Source organism: Rhinatrema bivittatum, chromosome 3 (assembly GCF_901001135.1).
Source record: "Rhinatrema bivittatum chromosome 3, aRhiBiv1.1, whole genome shotgun sequence".
NCBI lineage: Eukaryota > Metazoa > Chordata > Amphibia > Gymnophiona > Rhinatrematidae > Rhinatrema > Rhinatrema bivittatum.
In genome coordinates, this window is record NC_042617.1 from 459,493,739 (window position 1) to 459,513,099 (window position 19,361).

General features: G+C 41.0%; 1 protein-coding gene across 1 annotated transcript in view; it reads right to left on the bottom strand.

Moving 5' to 3' along the window:
* The window catches only part of NBAS (neuroblastoma amplified sequence), a 1,239,997-nt gene that overhangs the window by 78,127 nt on the left and 1,142,509 nt on the right, over positions 1-19,361 (bottom strand). Inside the window, exon 50 of the mRNA XM_029595926.1 lies at positions 16,507-16,646. Coding sequence (XP_029451786.1) covers positions 16,507-16,646 — 140 coding nt within the window. The remainder of the gene's footprint in view (positions 1-16,506; positions 16,647-19,361) is intronic.

Sequence of the window (19,361 nt, forward strand, 5' to 3'; positions counted from 1 at the left end):
TTTTCTAAGTTCAAACAGAATGTGATCAATGGCACATGACACTCAAAGTATGTGAGAGTTAGGAACTAGCTTTTCACCTAACTGTTGACAAGTGAAAGATGACACTGCTAAGTAGCCCATAAAAAAGTTAATTTAACTGCTCACCTTCAAGGATAGATAAAAGGTTGAATGACTTTTTTATGATTTAAAGTGCAGAAAAAGAGACTACCCTTAAGTCATACTGCAGAAGGGATAGACACAAACATTTGCAAAAGCAGAACTTCCAGCAACTACCAGTATAGGTTTGATGGAAAGAGCAGGAAGAAAACTTTGAATAAAAACATGATTTAAAAAAAATGATTAAAAAGAATACAAAACATTTAACAAACATGTTGAGAGAAAAAAGAATAGATCTGTATATCTTCTATTTTGGTTGCACAAAATGTTTCAACTGATTGTCATACTTTTACCCTTCTAAGTAAGACATTGGATGTTTCCTCACAAGAGATGCTGATCAACGGTCATGCTGAATGAAGAATGTATCATAAAAACAATCAAACCTGTATATTTTTGTTTTGTTTTATTTTTTAAATGTATTTTAATATACAGCTGTGAATTTATTTTAAATAGTAGGGCCGTGATGAGTTGGGTCACAAATTGTTAATCAACCTACACACAGACAAGGTCATTCCTTAGAATTTATTTTTATTAAAACCCAATTGGCTTCAATCTCTTGTAACAAAGTCCCATGGTCAGATCATTTTCTGCTCCATTTCCAGGCTTTGATTACACAATCTAGAAACAAGAGCTCTACTGTTAAGAAAGTTATTGTGAGACACGATTATTATGAAGTAGATGACATGAAAGTCATTTGGATTCCCCTCGTAACTAATTGCACCTTTACATGCACTGATGAAGCAGTAGAATGTTGAAGATCTTCCCTTCATTCCACTTTAGACTTAATTGCTCCCTTGAAAAGTAGGCTTGCTAACAGATGGCATAGAGCCCCTTGGTTTAGCTCTGAACGTACCCTCTTCTAAACAGCAACTGAGACGTTTCAAATGTAAATGGCTTTAGTCCAACTCTTAAACTGATCGTAAAGCATATTCACAGCAACTGGTGCCCTAGTATTGAGAAGAAATAGAGAAGATTGAGCACCATTCCAAACTATTTTCTGTGTTCACTCGGCTAGAAAAGACTCAAACCAGTTGTATATTGAGTCATGGATCCCTACCTATTTTAGTCGACTCAGCAGCAGCCTATTATCGATAGTATTAAACACTGCTGTTAAGCTGAGAAGCACATTAAATCCTCGATGAAAGGTGTTGAAAAGAGACAACAGAAATGTCTCTCTGTTGTAGACAGGTCTAAACCCATTGTTTCATTAACCAGTCATGGCACCCGTACTGATGGGCATCTAAGAGGGTGTGTTCATCAATGAAAGATTCTAGTTGTTTCAAAATAACTTTTTCGACAACCTTAGATAGGAAAGGTAGGATTGATATAGGACAGTCATTATTTGACTCAACCTGGTCTAAAGATCTGGACACAGCGTAGCTGATTTTAAGGCTGCAGGAACACATCCTTCAGGAAGAGAAAGGTTAACAAAAAGATTTGAGAAACTTTGCCAAGCCTGGACCAGTAAGATAAGTGACTTGGGCATTTCCATGATTTGTTCCCTGGTAATAGTCAAAGGGAGAGTGACTTTTTAATTAATTTTATATGCAAAGAAAAAAACAAAAAAAGCCATTAATTAAAGGGTTGGCAACAACTCTATGATGGTATATGATTATACTTAAGTGGTTAACACAGCATTCTTAGTGGTATGTACCACAATTTATGATACTGGAGACTGCCAATTAGGAAAGTTGCCCACTCTTCTTTGGATTGTAAGTCTGTTCTTAAAACAATAATTGTAGCATTAGAACAATGGTTCAAAGGACAAAAATTAGTTTTCATTTTGGCTACAGCACTCCTCAGTTTTGTCCTCCAAGACTTCTATGAAAGAGTCACATAAAATGGGTGAAACTACATCCACAGGAGTCAGGGAATCACTAAAAAGACTCAGTAAGTTTATAGTTTTATCCTTGAAGAACTACCCAAACATCTCTGCATTAATGCCAGATGTATCAGTAGCTCTATCAAGAGCAGGTGAAGAAAGAGATGTAATAATGTGAAATAGTTCTGTAAAGCGATTAGGCACTGCTTTTAATTTGAGATGAAAAATGGTCAGGCTTTACTTGTGCACGCCGGCCGGCTGCCGGTGCGCCAAACCCCAGCACAGGCCACTGTGCCGGAGGACTCGGGACCGCCCCCGGACCGCCCATTTTTGAAAGCCCCGGGACATGTGTGCGCCATCAAGTCTATGCAAAATAGGCTCGGCGCGCGCAGGGGTAGGTTTTCGGGGGTTATGCGTGCATTTACGCACGTAACCCTTTGAAAATCTACCCCTAAGGACATAAGAAGTTGCCATACTGGATCAGACCAAGGGTCCATCAAGCTTAGCAACCTGTTTCCAACAGTGGCCAATCCAAATCCTTCTATTTCTGAAAGAGTAAATATTTGATTCATATTTACTCGTTCTAGTCCCTTCATGATTTTATAGACCTCTATCATATTCCCCTTCAGCCGTCTCTTCTCCACCCTGAACAGCACTAACCTCTTTAGCCTTTCCTCAGAGGAGAGCCGTTTAATCCCTTTTATCATTTTGGTTGCCTTTCTCTTTCCTCCCTCTTAACGTTTAGGAGAATAATTAAATCATTCTTATTTCAGCAGGCCTATGGTTCATGACTTACCACTATTAATTTATGATGTACAACATGACCAAGGACTGGTTTTTCCTGCAGAAATTTGTTTCTAGGCAGTAACATCAGGAAATTCAACTTGTTCTTCATGCAGCTTTTAGTTTTAGTCTTTTGTTATGTGTTTTTAGTTAATTTTAATATTTTTAAAGTTGTGATTCCTTGTTTTTATTTCTATTTTTTATTTTTAATGCATTGTTTAGCTTGATTTGTTTTTTGTCATCAGAGACTTATTGATAAAGGGAGTAATTTTCAAAGGAATAATATGCGTAAATATAACAAGCTATCGTAGCAATTTTCAAATGTATTTACTCGAGTAAGGTGAATTTACTCAAGTAAATCCTTTGTAGAATTCAATGGCATATATGTTAGCAATTTTCAAAAGCCCACTTACTTGAATAAAGTACATTTACTCAAGTGTAACCCAGTTTCACTTGCGTAAATGCTTTTTAAAATCAGGCCCTGTTCTTTTTTTCTGATTGTTTTATTGTAAATCACTTACAGGCCGATTCAGTAAAGTCCGCGGGAGAGCGGACGAACGCCTGCACTCCCGGCGTGCGCACTGGTCCCTCGCCGGTGCGCGCGATGCAGTATTCAAATTAGGTGGCGCGGTAGAAACGGGGAAACGGAGGCGCTAGGGACACTAGCGCGTCCCTAGCACCTCCTTTTTGAGAGGAGCAGCGGCTGTCAGCGGGTTTGACAGCAGACGCTCAATTTTGCCGGCGTCGGTTCTCGAGCCCGCTGACAGCCACTGGCTTGGAAACCGGACGCCGGAAAAATTGAGCGTCCGGTTTTTGGCCCGACAGCCGCGGGCTGAATTCAATTTTTTTTTTTTTTAACTTTTTTTTACTCTTCGGGACCTCCGACTTAATATCACTATGATATTAAGTCGGAGGGTGCACAGAACATTTGCATGTTGAGGGCGCTATTAGGTGCCGTGGGTTGGACGCGCGTTTTCCTCCCCTTACTGAATAAGGAGTAAGGGAAAACGCGCGTCCAATAGCAGGTTAACAGTGCGCTCCGTCGGAGCGCACTATACTGTATCGGCCTGTTAGAAAGGTTGATAATGTGGTAGCAAGTTACCTAATAACAAACCATCATATATTTCATCAAAATATGCCAAGAATAAATCTGAATCATTATCCAGCTGTGTCACACATTAAATACAGAAAACCAAAAACTAATGCTAAACTGTTAACAGAGCACAAGACAACCAATTATTCCAACTCACATCATACCCATCTAAAAGTATAACCCACAATCCATATATGATTTGTAAGTGAAACTGATAAAAAGCATAATAAATCTCCCAAGCCTGTATATAATCCTTGGCCATCAACCTCTGTGTAAAAAATATTAAGTCTCACCAATTGCATCCAATCAGATATAGCTTGGTGCCATAGTGATAAAGGAGATGCTTCTATGTGGATCAAAAACTTCAAAATACAAGAATATGCAAGTAGAATAGCCATATAAGCACATTTATTATGTCCCTTAGCAAGTGGGACATCAAATTTAGATGAGCCAAGTAAAATCAGAATCTCATCACAGAAGAGATGATGATTAATAACTTTCTAAAAAGAAGATAAGACTTCTTTCCAAAAAGGATATAACTTAGATCAAAATAATAATTTATGAATTAGGTTACCCCCTCTCCATTTCACATTTATTACATTGATCTGAAAAGGTAATACACAGTCTATATGCTTTAACAGTATAGATATAACACTGATACAAAATTTTAAACAGCATTTCTTGGTATTTAAAATACAAAGAAGCTTACTGATATTCTTACAGCATTTATGAGCAGGAGTGACTGGGATGCCTACAGAATGAGTCCAATTTAAAGCCAAATCAGTTAAAAATTCTGGTTGAAGTTTAACCAAACATAATTTATATCAAAAAGGTTTATTAATTTTTCTACCCACAGACTGAATAATACTAGCAAGCAAGCCTGACTGAAATAGTAACATAGTAAATGACAGCAGATAAAGACCAAATGGTTTATCCAATCTGCCCTGCATTGCTTATGGTAGTAACTGCTGCTATGAGCAGGTTAACCCCAGGCCTTCTGTTAAGGTTAATAACTGCTACTCCATGCAGGTTACCCCTATGTAGAAATGTTATACCTAAAGTTAATATAGGTTACCCTATTTATTCATTACCATCCTCTAGTTTCTAGGGATCCAAAGTGTTTATGCTATGCCCTTTTGAATTCCAATACTGTTTCTGTCTTCACCATCTCTTTGGAAGGGCATTCCAGGTATCCACCACCCTTCTCTGTAAAGAAATATTTTCTGATGCTGGGTCTCAGTCTTCCTCCCTGCAGTTTCATACCGTGACCCCCTAGCTCCACATTTTCCTTTACAACAGAAAAGGTTTGATGTTTGTGCATCATTAAAACCTTTCAGGTATCTGAAGGTCTGTGTCAAATACTCTCTGTACCTCTTCTCCTTCCGTGTATATATACAGTATTAAGATCCTTCAGCCTCTCCTTAGAGGTCTTCCAATACAGACTCTGCACCATTTTGATTGCCTTTCTTTGGACCACTTCCATCTTTCTTTATCCTTTTTGATATATGGTCTCCAGAACTGAATACAGTACTGTAGATAAGGCTTCACCAAGGACTTGAACAAGGGCATTATCATTTATTTTCCTGCTAGTTATTCCTCTCTCTAGACAGGCCGGCATCGCTCTGGTTTTATCCATCGCCCTGTCACATTGCTTCATTGCCTTCAGATCTCCAGTCCTTATCACTCCAAGGTCCCTTTCACAGTCCATGCACGCTAGTATTTCGCTCCCAATTACATGCAACTCTTTTGGATTTCTGCATCCCAAATGCTTGACTCTGCACTTCTTGGCATTGAATCCCAGCTGCCAAATCTTTGACCAATCTTCAAGCTTTCTTAAATCACTCTTCATTTGCTCTACTGTATTTTATAAGTCACTGTGAGTATAGGTCATATTAGTGAAAAATGGGGAAAATCTTGTAAAGTAAATAAATAAGGCACTGCTTAATACAGATGGCACCCCAACCATGATCACCTCCCCTATTGTTAATGAAAAAAGGTGTATTTAAAACTAACTTTATTAAAATTGTTTATAAGTTAAGAAATATTTATTGAAAGCTTCGTAAAGCCATTAAAATCTTCTTCAGTATCTGTCTCAAAAAATCCAGCTATCTCGGCTAACAAAATAATGCCATTACTTGTATTATCTTCTTCCTGGTCATCAACATCATCTTTACCACTCTCATCATCTTGATCTTCCAGAATTTCAGATTTTCGAAACCCAGAAGTTATTATTCTTGGGGTTAAATTGTCCCAAGCAGTACTGACCCACTGTGGGTAACTTCAGCAAATGAGGCTGAAGTTACGCTGTGCTCACCATTACTCATCCAAGATTCATAGAGGTGGCGCATGACAGCCTTGAAACTTCTGTTAATTGATCTGTCAAGTGGTTGCAACACCTTTGTAAAGCCACCAGGTATTATAACTGGAATTGTATTGACATGTTTTATTTTCTTTTTCACCATTTCTGTAAGGTGTGCCCTCATGCTGTTCATGACCAAAATACATTTGTATTGTTGGAAAAAACCATCTGGATGCTTTCCAAAGCAATGTTCCAGCCATAAAATTATTGTGTCCTCGTCCATCCATCCTCTCTCATTCACGTGGACTATAACATTAGGCACAAAAGATTCACATGGCATTGTCTTCCATTTGAAAATGATCATAGGTGGCAATTTCTTGCCATTGGTGCAGCAAGCAAGAGCTACAGTGAAGAGTGAGTTTTCATGTCCAATTGTTTTCACATTCACCATTTTTTCTCCTTTTTGGCTAACTGTTGTTCCCAGTGGTATATAAAAAGTCAACAGGGTCTTGTCCATGTTGATAATGTATGACACTGTATTTTTTTTTTATTTCAGAGCAAACAAATTCACGAAAATTGTTTATCTTCTCTTCATAATCAGCAAGCAACTGCTGGAACATCATTGCTCATGCCTGCATGCTCAACTGGTGACGCTGCATAAAGTGGTAAACACCAAGCAAGATCACCCACAAACTCCTCTATTCCCGTTTCTCTTGCAATGTCCTTAGCTTTAAACCATACTTGTAACGTAGATAAACCACGACCTTGAGCCCTCTTCTTGATGATAAATTTGCATAGACAATCCTCTGAAATGGCCCGCAATTTGCTTTCCTGGTCCATTTCATTAATAAAAGGAAATTCTTTGCTTTCCGCCAGTCTCTAACATCCTTCTCACTGACACCGAAGGCCCGCTCTACAGCTCTGCTGCCATTATTTCAGCGAATTTAATAAGCTTCAGCTTGTATTCTGTGGCATACAATTTTCTTTTTGTTGACGATTCCATTTTTCTTTATTATTCAAACTGGAAAGGTTTAAAATCTATTGTGATAATAAGCGCTGTCTCTCTCTCTATTGTTGTTAATAAGCACTAATGTCTCTCTCTCTCTCTCCAAACATTTATCAGACTCGCTCCCCCGATACTGCCAAACATTTATCAGCTGCGCTCTCCTGATACTGTCAGACAATTATGAGTCTTGCTTCCCTGATATCGCCAAACATTTATCAGCCTCACTCCCCTGACAGCACAAAAAATCTACTTATAATCCAATGCCTCTGCTATGGTCAGAAATCCTCTTAAAAGCACTCAATATCTGTACATTTAAACATGGCATCCATGCATCCTCAAATGGCACCACACCTAGTATGCCTAATACATCCCGTGCAATGTTCACCAGTCAACATTTTTAGAATACGGTGACAAAGCCTTTCCTCTTATCTGCCATTCACCAAAAATTCTTGAACAAATGTCACAATTTTTTTGTAAATTTCATAAATAGATCACCCCTTTGTATAGGTTGCACCCTCCAAGCAGGATGTAAAAAACTGCAACCTATACCCGAAAAATACAATACTCCTTTAGGTGTGTCAACTCTGTTGCAGATCTTAGTATCATCAGCAAAAAGACAAACTTTTTCTTCTAACCCCTTCGCAATGTCACTCAAAGATATTAAACAGAAACAATCCCAAAACTGATCCTTGAGGAACTCCACTTAGCTCTGTTCTCTCTTCAGAGTAGGTTCCATTTACCATTTCACACTGTCTTCTGACAGTTAACCAATTTGTAATCTATTCCATCATTTTGACACCCACACCTCTCAGAGCTTTCCCTGGAGCCAGGTACTCGCCTATACATTCCAGCTCCTGGGCTTCTAAAGACATTGTGTGAGTGTTACCATCAGGTTTGGTACATGAAATCTGCAAACCCTGCCTATTCACTATATTTTAGTTTCTCTACAGCTCAGCTTCCAGGGATCACTGTTCCAGTATCTGAGGGCCTACAGCCCAACCGGGCATTCCAGCTCACTACTGCCACCTCTGGTGGTTCAGTATACTGTCTAATAAAAGAACTAGTGTGTGTCTATCTCCTAACTCTGAGCCTGACCGGTGGTCCCTCTCGGGATTTTCCCCCGGGGGCGTGGTCATCTGCCACTGGTCCAAGGATCCACCCACAACTCTCCTAAATAACATCAGATTGCTAACTCCCTAGCAGACTGCTAACTCCTAACAGAACAATGACTTAGCCTTTCCTTCTCCTTTCCATGAACCAAAAACATTTCTGAAAAGGCAATAGTCTTTGCCATGTGCCTAATCTCCTTCTCCAGAGTCTGGAAATCACTCTGTACTGTTTGAATGCTATTTCTAGCAAGGTCATTGGTCGCCAAATGGATGATATCAATTTTAGAGTCCTTACTTTATTTGTTAAGTGTACTGAATATTTCTACCACCTGAGGATCCTGGAAGGCATTTGACTATTGTGTTCCCCTCAGAATGAGTTTCCAGATTAATGTCTATGATGATAAGAGTCTCCCAGCACAATGAGCTTTCTGTTATGAATTTTGATAGTGTTATAGGATTTCTGTGTGCATTGGGCAACTTCTTTCCTTTTAGATACCACTTCAGTTTCCATTTCTAGAGCATCTTCATTGTCCAATACAGAAAAGACATTTTGTACCAGTATCATTTGAGAGAGTGGATGTCTCAGTGTTACACGTCTTGTCCTACCAGAACCCACTGTAATCCATATATTCCTGGGTTTCTAGATGCTCTTTGGAAGTGGGGGTAGACATTCGGATGTACATTTGGGATGAGAGGGTGTCTCAGTATAACAGGTCTTGTCCTACCAGAGCCCACTGTAAATCACTTATTGCTGGATTTCTGACTCTTTTGTGGTAGTGGGGGTAAGTTTTCTAACCGCAGTAAAATGGGGGAAGCTTTTCTTGGTGTTGCTGATTCCTGTTACGTTCGGTCGCAGATGGCTGCGACCGCTGTTGCTCACCTCTTGTCTCACTGCACTGACTTCGTTGGGTAGACTTGCGGCCTCCACCAGCTATTGCCGGCCTGCTCGCCCATGTTCCCGGGCCTCCTTGGATGGCATGGACGCTGCCGACACCCATCTTGCCCTTGGAGTTCCTTAGGCGCGTGTGCTCGGGCCAGTCTTATGCACATCATGGCAGGAACCTCGGGGGCGTCCCCCCCCCCCAGATGACATCATTCATCGTGGACTCTTAAGCAGACTGACCCTGTCTGCCTACGACTTGGCAACAAGTTCCCTCATTGCTGAATCAGCTTCGCTCACTACGGGCTTCCCATTCCAGCTCCTGCTTCCTCGGCGTGAGACGTTCCGGATACCCGCTCCTCGGAGGCCCTTTCCTTGTCTCTGGCTATCCGCTTCTCGGAGGGCCTTGCACCTAGGATTGCTGCCTGCCCCATTCTCCGGGGCTTCCTCTGGAACCATCGCTACTTCCACAGTGAGTACTCCGCTTGCGGACCATTACCGTATCATCTCTACTGAGGAACCATCATCAGTGTACCCCGCTCTGCGGACCATTGCCGTATCATCTCTACAGAGGAATTCTCTTTGGGTATACCCCACTTCACAGATCCAGTGGCACCTCTGTGTCTGTGGCTTTCCTGATACACTCCACGCTCTGTGGGCAGTGTCGTTCTACTTCTCTATAGAGACTCAAGGACTTCTGAGCTGTATCTGATGTCAGCGCTCCACCCCTTGGGGCCATCCTCTCTAGCTCCTTCTGCCCTTCCAGCTCGCTCACTCCCTCTCCAGTACCTGCTGTTCTATGCAACCAGCTGATGAGACCTTGCCTCCCGATGGTGAGGCTCACAGGGCTCCTCCCCATGAGCGGTACCATCTCTCACCTCGGCCCAGGGTCCACATACCCACAAACCCTAACAATTCCTTTCTAATGTAGCTAATTCTACTTCAAGTTGCATCATTTTTTTTTTTTTGTTAAAAACAGCTGTGAACAAATGTGGCAAACTCTAAGCCTCCAGATGGTTTGCCTTAGGATAAATCTACCACAGTTATTACAGTGAATGATAGTCACTTCGTTAATTTGATAAATATGGAACTCCTTTAATATGACAAAGATTTTCAAAATACCTTGTTACCAATTACTGTAGTTATGCACCCTAGCAAGACAATAATAAAAGAGCAAGCTCTGGGGGGGAGGGAGATATGGAGGGAAGGCTATATCAGTTGAGATTATTAGCTAACTAATAGGGTCATTCAACAAAATGCATTAACGCCATAATGCATGCAATAATCATGTTACCACACGGCAATATGCAAATTTTTTGAAGGGGCGGGATTGGGGTGGGGTTTGGGCGGGATTAATTAAAATGAGGGGCAATATCGCATTGTGCAATAGCATAATGCATTCTATCACACAGTTTTAATGACGGAAATAACTACACCTTTTTTCCTAGCATTAAGTTGTGCGATATGCCCAAAATGGCCATAACGCAATTTGTGTTAAAGATTGCAAACTGCATTTTGGCCATTTCTGGGCTTGGGGAGAGGGAGAGTGGAGTGGAGTAGAGAGAGAGAGAGCCTCTGGGAAGGTCTTCACAGTATTCAAATATTTATATCACTATAGGAAGGCCAGCTAATAGCTCCAAGTGAGGTGTCGCTGGTGGTTAGGGTTTAGGGGCAAGTTTTACAAGCAGAGTGAAAGTACGAACAGCACGTACACCTCGGTGAAGATTTGACGTCATTTGGAGTGAAGAAAGTCTCACAAGTTGAGATTTCAGATATGTTTTCTCACCTGAGCTTGATAGTACCCTGTTATAGAGTCCATCTACAGAGAACATAATTGGAACAATGCACTAACCTAACCAATAGTTTACTGGCTTTATTTCTAAACCTAAATAACTTGCTACAAAACCTCTGTAAAGATCTAATATCTCTTTAGTGTAATAATTGATTTAATGTATTATTAATATTAGTTACTTTAATCATAAGCTTCCGCTGACAAATTCTTTATATGTACTGATTTAAACTGTGTTAACTGTTTAGTCAGACACAAAATTCCATATCTCTTAATTTGTTTTTTCAGTAACATAGTGTAACAGCTCACTGGGTGGAGTTCCGTTGCTGGGGCTTCTCTTGCTGGTTCCTCATTGCAGTATCCCAACATTTCTTGATGTCTGGATGTGGCTTTAAGCAAAGGTAAGTCCCCACACACTCTGGTTGTAAGCAGAATTGTTCAGAAAAGCCACAGGTTTTCCCAAAACAAAGTCCAGTCAGGGTGTGCCTGCTCCTGCACCCCAGCATATGGTAGCACTGGCCCTGAAACAGTTCCAGGAGATTGGCCTTATCTGGAACTAACAGCTCCTTCTCATTCGAGCCATCTGACTGTGCCTGTCTCTGCGGTACAGCCTACACGAGAAAAGGCTTTTAAACATGGGTGCTAAAGCCGGGCTCTGTCCTAACCGAACGGTTCCTCCAAACCAGACTTCAGTTCCAGCTGCGCTCATCCCAGCTTCACTGCTCAGAATAGCCAAATCCTTAAATGTAGTTCCCTGAAGCTTGGCCCACTTTCAGGGGTGAATTTAGGCACAATCCCCACAGTGGCCTTCCCTTCCCTCACTTGGGCGTCTCCCCAGAACTGAGGCAGATTGCCTCCTTCGCTTCTGTAGGAAAACCCCAAAAGCTGAAGAAACACTTTTTAAACAAAACACATGTACCTCTGCGTTTTCCTACTCCGTCGCAACCATCCACCCGGTCTTACTTCCACCTTTGCTGTCCTCCATCCACCCGGGCTTGCTTCCACCTTTGCTGTCCTCTTCCTCCTGCCACTCCCACCAGTCTCGTGTTTCTGTCTCCTCTCTTTTAATCCACTCCACACCTGGTTCCCAGCCATGCTCAACTTCCTCTCCCTTCAGGTGCTCAACTTCCTCCCCCTCGGCCCTCTGGGAGTTGTAGTCCTCCCCTCCTCCGACTGAGCTTTTGGTCCATTCAGCCCTAACTTGCATTCCCTTCCTGTTCAGCTGTCGTAATGGGATGTATCTCCCATTACAATAGGCAATAATTTCTTCTGTCATAACTGCCTTACCAGTGGCCCAAAAGACATCAGGAGATGTATCTGGAGTATCATTAAACAATGTAATTTTGCCATTTTTATTTCAAATAACTTTAAAAGTCTTATTATACTATACATAGGGACTCAGTCGCCACATAAACACTTTGGACTGAGTCATACAAGCTCGCCACTTTAAAAAGACATGCGCATGATCTGACAATAGTATAGTTCCTATATCTGCCTGAAGAATTTGCGAAAATAAAGACTGAGGTAACAAAAAATAATCAATATGAGAATGACAGTTATGGGGCTCTCAAAAAAAGAAAAATCTACTTCCTCAGGGCATAACACCTCCAATTATCTAAAAGTTGAAGTTTTTTCATTAAGAATTATAAACCTGATACATCATTAGATTTTATAATCAATCTTGGAGGCTTGGTATCCAAAGTAAGATCCACAGTAATATTAAAATCACCACCCAGAAAAAATAAGCAATTAAGATATTGATTTAAAGTCACAAGGTGAGAAAAGACGGAATGGCCATACATATTTGGGGCATATATGTTACAAAATACACATTTTTTCTAATACAATGTGCTATAAATTAATATATATCTGCCTTCTGGGTCTGTAACTGTCTTTGTCTAAATAAAAGGGACGTCCTTACGAAATAAAATTATAACTTCCCTCTGTCTACTAGAAAAGGAGGAAAAGGCAATCTGACCAACCTAATCTGCCTTAAATTTATTGTGCTCAGTGTTTGCTATATAAGTTTCCTGAAGGTAAATAATCTGTGCACCTATTTGAAATAGGACAAAATCTTCTTGCATTTAAGAGGAGAATCCCATTGAGACACATAATATTGATATCAGCTATACAAATAAATGAAAATGGATAAATCACACATAAACTCTTCCATATCAAGATTTGGACACCCCCAGCATAGGCATCCAAGCCAAGAATTGCCATCCTTCAGATTAATCCTACAGAAATCATAGGCTCCTTGCAACATCACAATCCCAGACATTCTTGCACTCATACCTCAAGCAGACACAAAGATAATATAGGCCGGATTTTCAAAACTTTACATGTGTAACTGGACTTATGCGCGTTGGGCCTATTTTAAAAAGGCCCGGCGATGTGCGTAAAGCCCCAGGACGTGTCTAAGTCCCGGGGCTTTCAAAAAGGGGCGGAGAAGTCTAGGGGTGGGGCTGGGTCAGAGGCTCTCAGCACAGCGGCCATTTGCCGCTGTGTCAAGGGATTGTGTACTGGCAGTTGGCCGGCAGGCGCAACAGGGTAGGACAATTTTTTTGGGGGGGTTTAACTTAGGGTTGGGAGTGGGGGAGTTAGGGGAAGGGAAGGTGGGGTGGGGGGTAAGGAATGGGGAAGGCAGCGTGGCTCAGCGGGGGCTCGGTGCGTGCAAGGTGCACAATTGTGCACCCCCTTCCACGTGCCAACCCCTGATTTTATAACATGAGTGCGCATGTTATTTAAAATCATGTGTCCATGTGCGTGCGCAGGTCTTACATATAGGGGTAGATTTTAAGACCTAAGTTTATAAGCTTCAAGGGACTGTATCTTCCATCTCATTTATTCTGTTCTTCGGCACCTTGGTAGATACAACCTAGAGGGATCAGCCAGGTAAAATAACAAAGGAAGACATTTTAATACATCTCAACACTGTCAATATCAGACAGATAATAAAGACAAAGTAGGCCAAAAAAAAAAAAAGAGAATCCTCATTTTGCAAAAAAAAAAACCCCAAACCAAAAAACAGGCAAACAATGCAGCGATTGTATTGTCAGCAGACCACCAAAAAAAAAACAATTTATAAGCAAGAGTTCAAAAATACCAAAATATTCCATAGCTGCTAATCAACGGAAACAATGTGAGTTTATAAAATTCCTGGGCAGCAGTTATGTAAAAAATTATAGGAAGTGCAAAAACCCCACAATTAAATCTGCAACAAAAAAAACAAAACATTTTTCGCATAATGCTTTAAAAAATGAGGACAATTCAAACAAGTTAAGCAACATTGACATAGCAATAATTTTGGGATAAAGCTTGTCAAACTGAGTTGGCACTTGAGGCGTGTCATGAGAAGAACTCCATATTAGAAATACAGTATGCAAGGAGTCAAAGAAAAACTTAACCAAAAGGGCATGAGCTCTCCAACAATGTTCTCCAGCAACGCCCTGAATCCAGACAATGAAGAGGAAAAAAAAGTCACAGTAACCACACAAAGTCAATATTGTGGCAAAAAAGACAAAAAAACCCAAAACAACCCAACAAAAAACACCTTTGCAAGTACACTGGAAATAGCGCTAGTTTTCTAAAAAGTAAAGAAACCAATCCATGCAATATGAAACTCAAAAACTTAGAACAATTACAAACATTTCTACAAGAGAGAGAACCAGACAAATCGATCATCACAATCAGTTTCCCCGAGATCTCAAAAATCAATCAATTTGTTCTTTTGTTTCCAGTACTGTGGACTTGCCATTGTGAGAGATCTTTAGCTTGGCAAGAAATAAAACAGAACATTTTATACCCCTTTGCAAAAGTTCTTTACAACTGGAGGCCAATTCCTTTCAGTTAAACCAAAAAAATAGTTATTACTGTATTACCATCATATTCCAAATTGTCTTTCTTCTCATTTACCATCATTAATTTAGCCTTTACTGCACAGTTAAGCACATGAACCAATAAAGGCTTTGGGGTAGGGGGATGCACCTTCTATCATAGGGCTGACAGGATGGGCCCTCTCGGCAAGTAGAGGCTCAGCGTCGAGAAAAAGGCCTAAAGACTCTGGGAGTCAAATATGCAATAACTGTAGCAGTTCAGAAGACTTCTTCTCAGGGATTCCAATTAATTGTATGTTGTTCCTTTGCTTTCTATTTTCCTGGTCGTCCATGTGGTCCAGCAGTAGCTCATTTTCTCTCGGTAAAGTACAGCCAACTGCCCCGAGGCTATTTTTTGAGTCCCCAAATGTTGTTACATATTGTTCTTTTTATGGTTAGGTCTCTCAACTCCTTTTTGAATTTCATCTAAGGAAGACTGTAGCTTGCTAAGACAATTTTCCAGGATTAGAGACATTACAAGAGATTTCCTTTGAGTAAATCATCCTTTTATTCCACAGGTGAGAAGTCTGCTTCTGCCATCATTTTAATATCAGCCTGCTTAGATCTATCATACAGCCCACGGGAAGTTTTCACCGACATACTACGATGCTCCATTATAATTCACTCAAAAGGTAGGGATCATCTACAAAATAGCTCTTAAAAAACTTAGCACAAAGAAAGCGATGAGAAAAAAAATCCAATTAAATTGAAGGCTGACCCTTAAGACCTTTGCCCTCCTGTGACTTCTCAGCAGGCAGCCATCACCAGAAATCCCTGTTTTGTTTTATTTGATTTTTTTTTTTTTACAAATTTCAAGCATTCATGACAAGATTAGAATTGCTTGTTAAAAAGCCATCATATATAACCTGATAAGTACATACAGAAACAAACAAATAGCTCTGCACGCACGGGTGTTATGATGGTAAACGGCAGTGAATTTATGTTGTTTTAATAAGCAATGTTATTCTTATCGGGGCAGATTTTAAAAGCCCTACGCGCACCGAGCCTATTTTGCATAGGCCTGGCGATGCGAGCAAGCCCCGGGACACGCGTATGTCTGGGGCTTGAAAAAAGGGGCGGGGGAAGTCCGGGGCAGGGGCGTGGCCAGAGGCCTCCGTAGGGCCTCTAGGCCGGGGGATCATGTGCTGGCACTTGGCCGGCGTGCACAACCTACGCCTGCCCAGAGGCAGGCACAACTTGCGAAACAAAGGTATGGGGAGGTTTTAGGTAGGGCTGGGTTAGGGAGAAGAAGGTGGTGGGGGGGGGGGGAGCAGAAGGAAAGTTCCCTCTGAGGCCACTCCGATTTTGGAGCGGCCTCGGAGGGAACAGGGAAAGCCATCGGGGCTCCCCTAGGGCTCAGCGTGTGCATGGTGCACAAGTGTACACCCCCTTGCACGCGCTGACCACAGTTTTTATAACATGCGCGCGGCTGTGTGCGCATGTTATAAAATCAGGCGTAGATTTGTGCACGCCGGGTTGCATGCACAAATCTACGCCCACGCGTAGGTATTAAAATCTGCCCCATCATGAATACTTGAAATCTGTATTGCATACAATGTACATTTCCGAATGTTGACTCAGTTGACTTTGTTGTTTTATTTTTTAACAAAGAACTGACTGAATACCAAGGGCACGTTTAAAACTCAAAGGTTTAATGCAATAAATGACCAGTTTACTGTATAATAAATACTCACAGATTTGTATTTTTCAAAGGTGGCCAAGCTTGTAGGAGTAAAACCAAATGTTGGAACTCAGTGTCTCTGTGACTTGAGTTTAATAATTCCAGGAACAAATGATACCTTTTCTCTTCATGCTCAATATCAGAAATCTCCACCTATAGGGTGAAAAAGTTCTTCATTAGTTGGTTTCTCTCATATCATAAACAGGTGTACGCTAGCTACAGTAGAATGACACTATTGTACAATAATGGGGAATCAGAGGCTAAGCAGTATTTCACTCTCAATATAAATCAAACTAATTTAAAACTGGAGGTGGGCAAATGATGGATAATGATTTACCACTGACTTCAAAATATTATACATTGAAATAATGTAAGCAGATTTAAGATAGTCTGAAGGAATCCATTCACCTACAAATTCTCATTTAAACAATGTGAAGGTATAAGTAAAATGGCCTGGATTAAATTCAAACCAATTTGCGCCAGAGAAGGTGGGATAGAGTGAGGAGATTGTTCAGATTATCAGTGGTCTATGGGATCAAAATGCAAATTAGCTAAGTGAAATCCAAGGAATTTACATTTTATTTATTTATTTATTTAGAATTTTTATATACCGAAATTCTTGTTGGGAAAACAAATCAATCCGGTTTACAGGTAACAACAAAATGCCTAAGGCCTAGAAACGGTGCCTCTGGCTTTACAAGAAACATTTTGAACATGGCTTTATATGAAACATATTAAACAGAATGATTCAATAGAATAATAATATCGTAACCATCTCTAGGTTGAAGGACAAACCCGAGACTTTAAATAAAAATGAATTAAAACGAATTAATTATAACTTAATAAAAATTCTCTGATGGATATAAATTAATTAACACAACAAACACGAAATTAGAGTTAAGATTAAAATTAAAATTAATTAATTAATTGGTTAGTTAAAAAACAAGTAAATACATAAATAAAGTTGTACATAAATAAATTAAACAGAAAAGGTAATTTGTATAACGTAGTCATTTGGGTGGTGAAATCCGGAGGCATCAAGTGAACAGGCAATAACATGAGTAACATAAGGGTAGTAAGAAGACAGAAGTCTAAGATGGGTGGTGATGGAGAGAAAACTGAGTGGGGTGAGTTACTTATGTGTCTGTGAAAGCTTGGCTAAAGAGCCATGTTTTTAGCTTTTTTTTGAAGACAGGATGGCTTGTGCCTTTGTGCCTCTGGCCTGATTTGGATCTTTAGACTACTTAGGGCACAAATATTCTCATGTCTACGAGGTATGTAAACAGAGTGAATTATCTGATATTTATATATACACATGATAGCACTGTTGCATGATGGAAAAGTAGGGAAGTGTGGAGAAAGATTAGGTAAAAAATGAGGTGTTTTTAATATACATGGAATGACAGTATATAAAACGACCAAATACATAAATAAATAAATTGTGAATGAATGCTGATGGAGCCAGATCCCAGCTCTGGTTTCGACTGAGCTGGACAAAGAAAGGAGGAGGAGGAAACTGACAGGTCAAGAAAATAAGAATGGGAGCTGCTGTTTTACTATACAGTGGTTGAGTACAAAAGCATCTCATACAGAAGCTAGGGATTCATAATAGAATATGGTTACTAAGACTGATTAGCAGCACATATCATGGTGTGTGAGTTGTAGTCTAGAGCTGGCACTCATGTTCTTACAAACAAGCCAATTTGATTCAAGTCACCTGTACTAGTACGCTCCAATAGGCATAATGGGGTAGATTTTATAAAAGTACGCCCGTGCATACTTTTGTTCGCGCACCAGGCGCAAACAAAAGTACGCCGGATTTTAATAGATACGTGCGTAGCCGCGCGTATCCTTTAAAATCCGGGGTCGGCGCACGCAAGGCTGCCCAAAATCGTCAGCCTGCGCGTGCCGAGCCGCGCAGCCTGCCTCCATTCCTTCCACCCCCCGCACCTTCCCCTCCCTAACCCACCCCCCCAGCCCTATCTAACCCCCCCCCCTATCTTTGTTTTAAAAGTTATGCCTGCCAGAGGCAGGCATAACTCGGGCACGCCAGCTGGCGCGCGATTCCCCGGCCCGGGAGCTGTTTTGGAGGCCTCGGCTACGCCCCCAAAACGCCCCCGGGCCGGAACCACACCCGTGGCCCTGCCCCCGAATGACGCGTCACCACAACACGCCCCCCCAGGAAAGCCCAGGGACTTACGCGCATCCCGGGGCTTGCGCGTGCCGCCGAGCCTATTCAACATAGGCTCGGCGCACGCAGGGGGAACTTGGGGCAGGTTTTCGGGGGGTACGCGCGTACCCCTTTGAAAATCTGCCCCAATATGTTCACTAGTAGCTTGACCGGGATTTAAAATGTGTCCTCCTCTTTACTATTCCTTTCCCTCCAGTATCTGGACTTAACAGACACAGGTGGTACCAGATAAGAGTGGAAGACTTTGGTTACAGTTGTAACTATATTAACTGAAATAAAACTACAAATCAAACATTAAAGAGAAGCAACAATGTGACAAATATCACCATAATGCAGGGGGAATTAAGACCCAATTTGGCATCATTTGATATTATTAGTATTAATCCCTGGTATGTGTATACTATTAGGACCTGCTGATTAGAACCCATCTCTTGCATATATTACCCTTGGAGAAAACCTCTCTGGTAGATTTTAAAAGGCCTATGCACACAAAATTGTAGCAATATACGCATGTGTTCCAGTCGCGTGGGGACAGTATTTTACATATACAGCATTTGTGTAGGTATATAGCTATGCGCACATAAAAAATAGGCATGTCAGGGGCGGACCTCATACATACGCGAGTATGATGTATATTATAATGCACGCCCATGAGGCAGCACATTTAGGCACATATA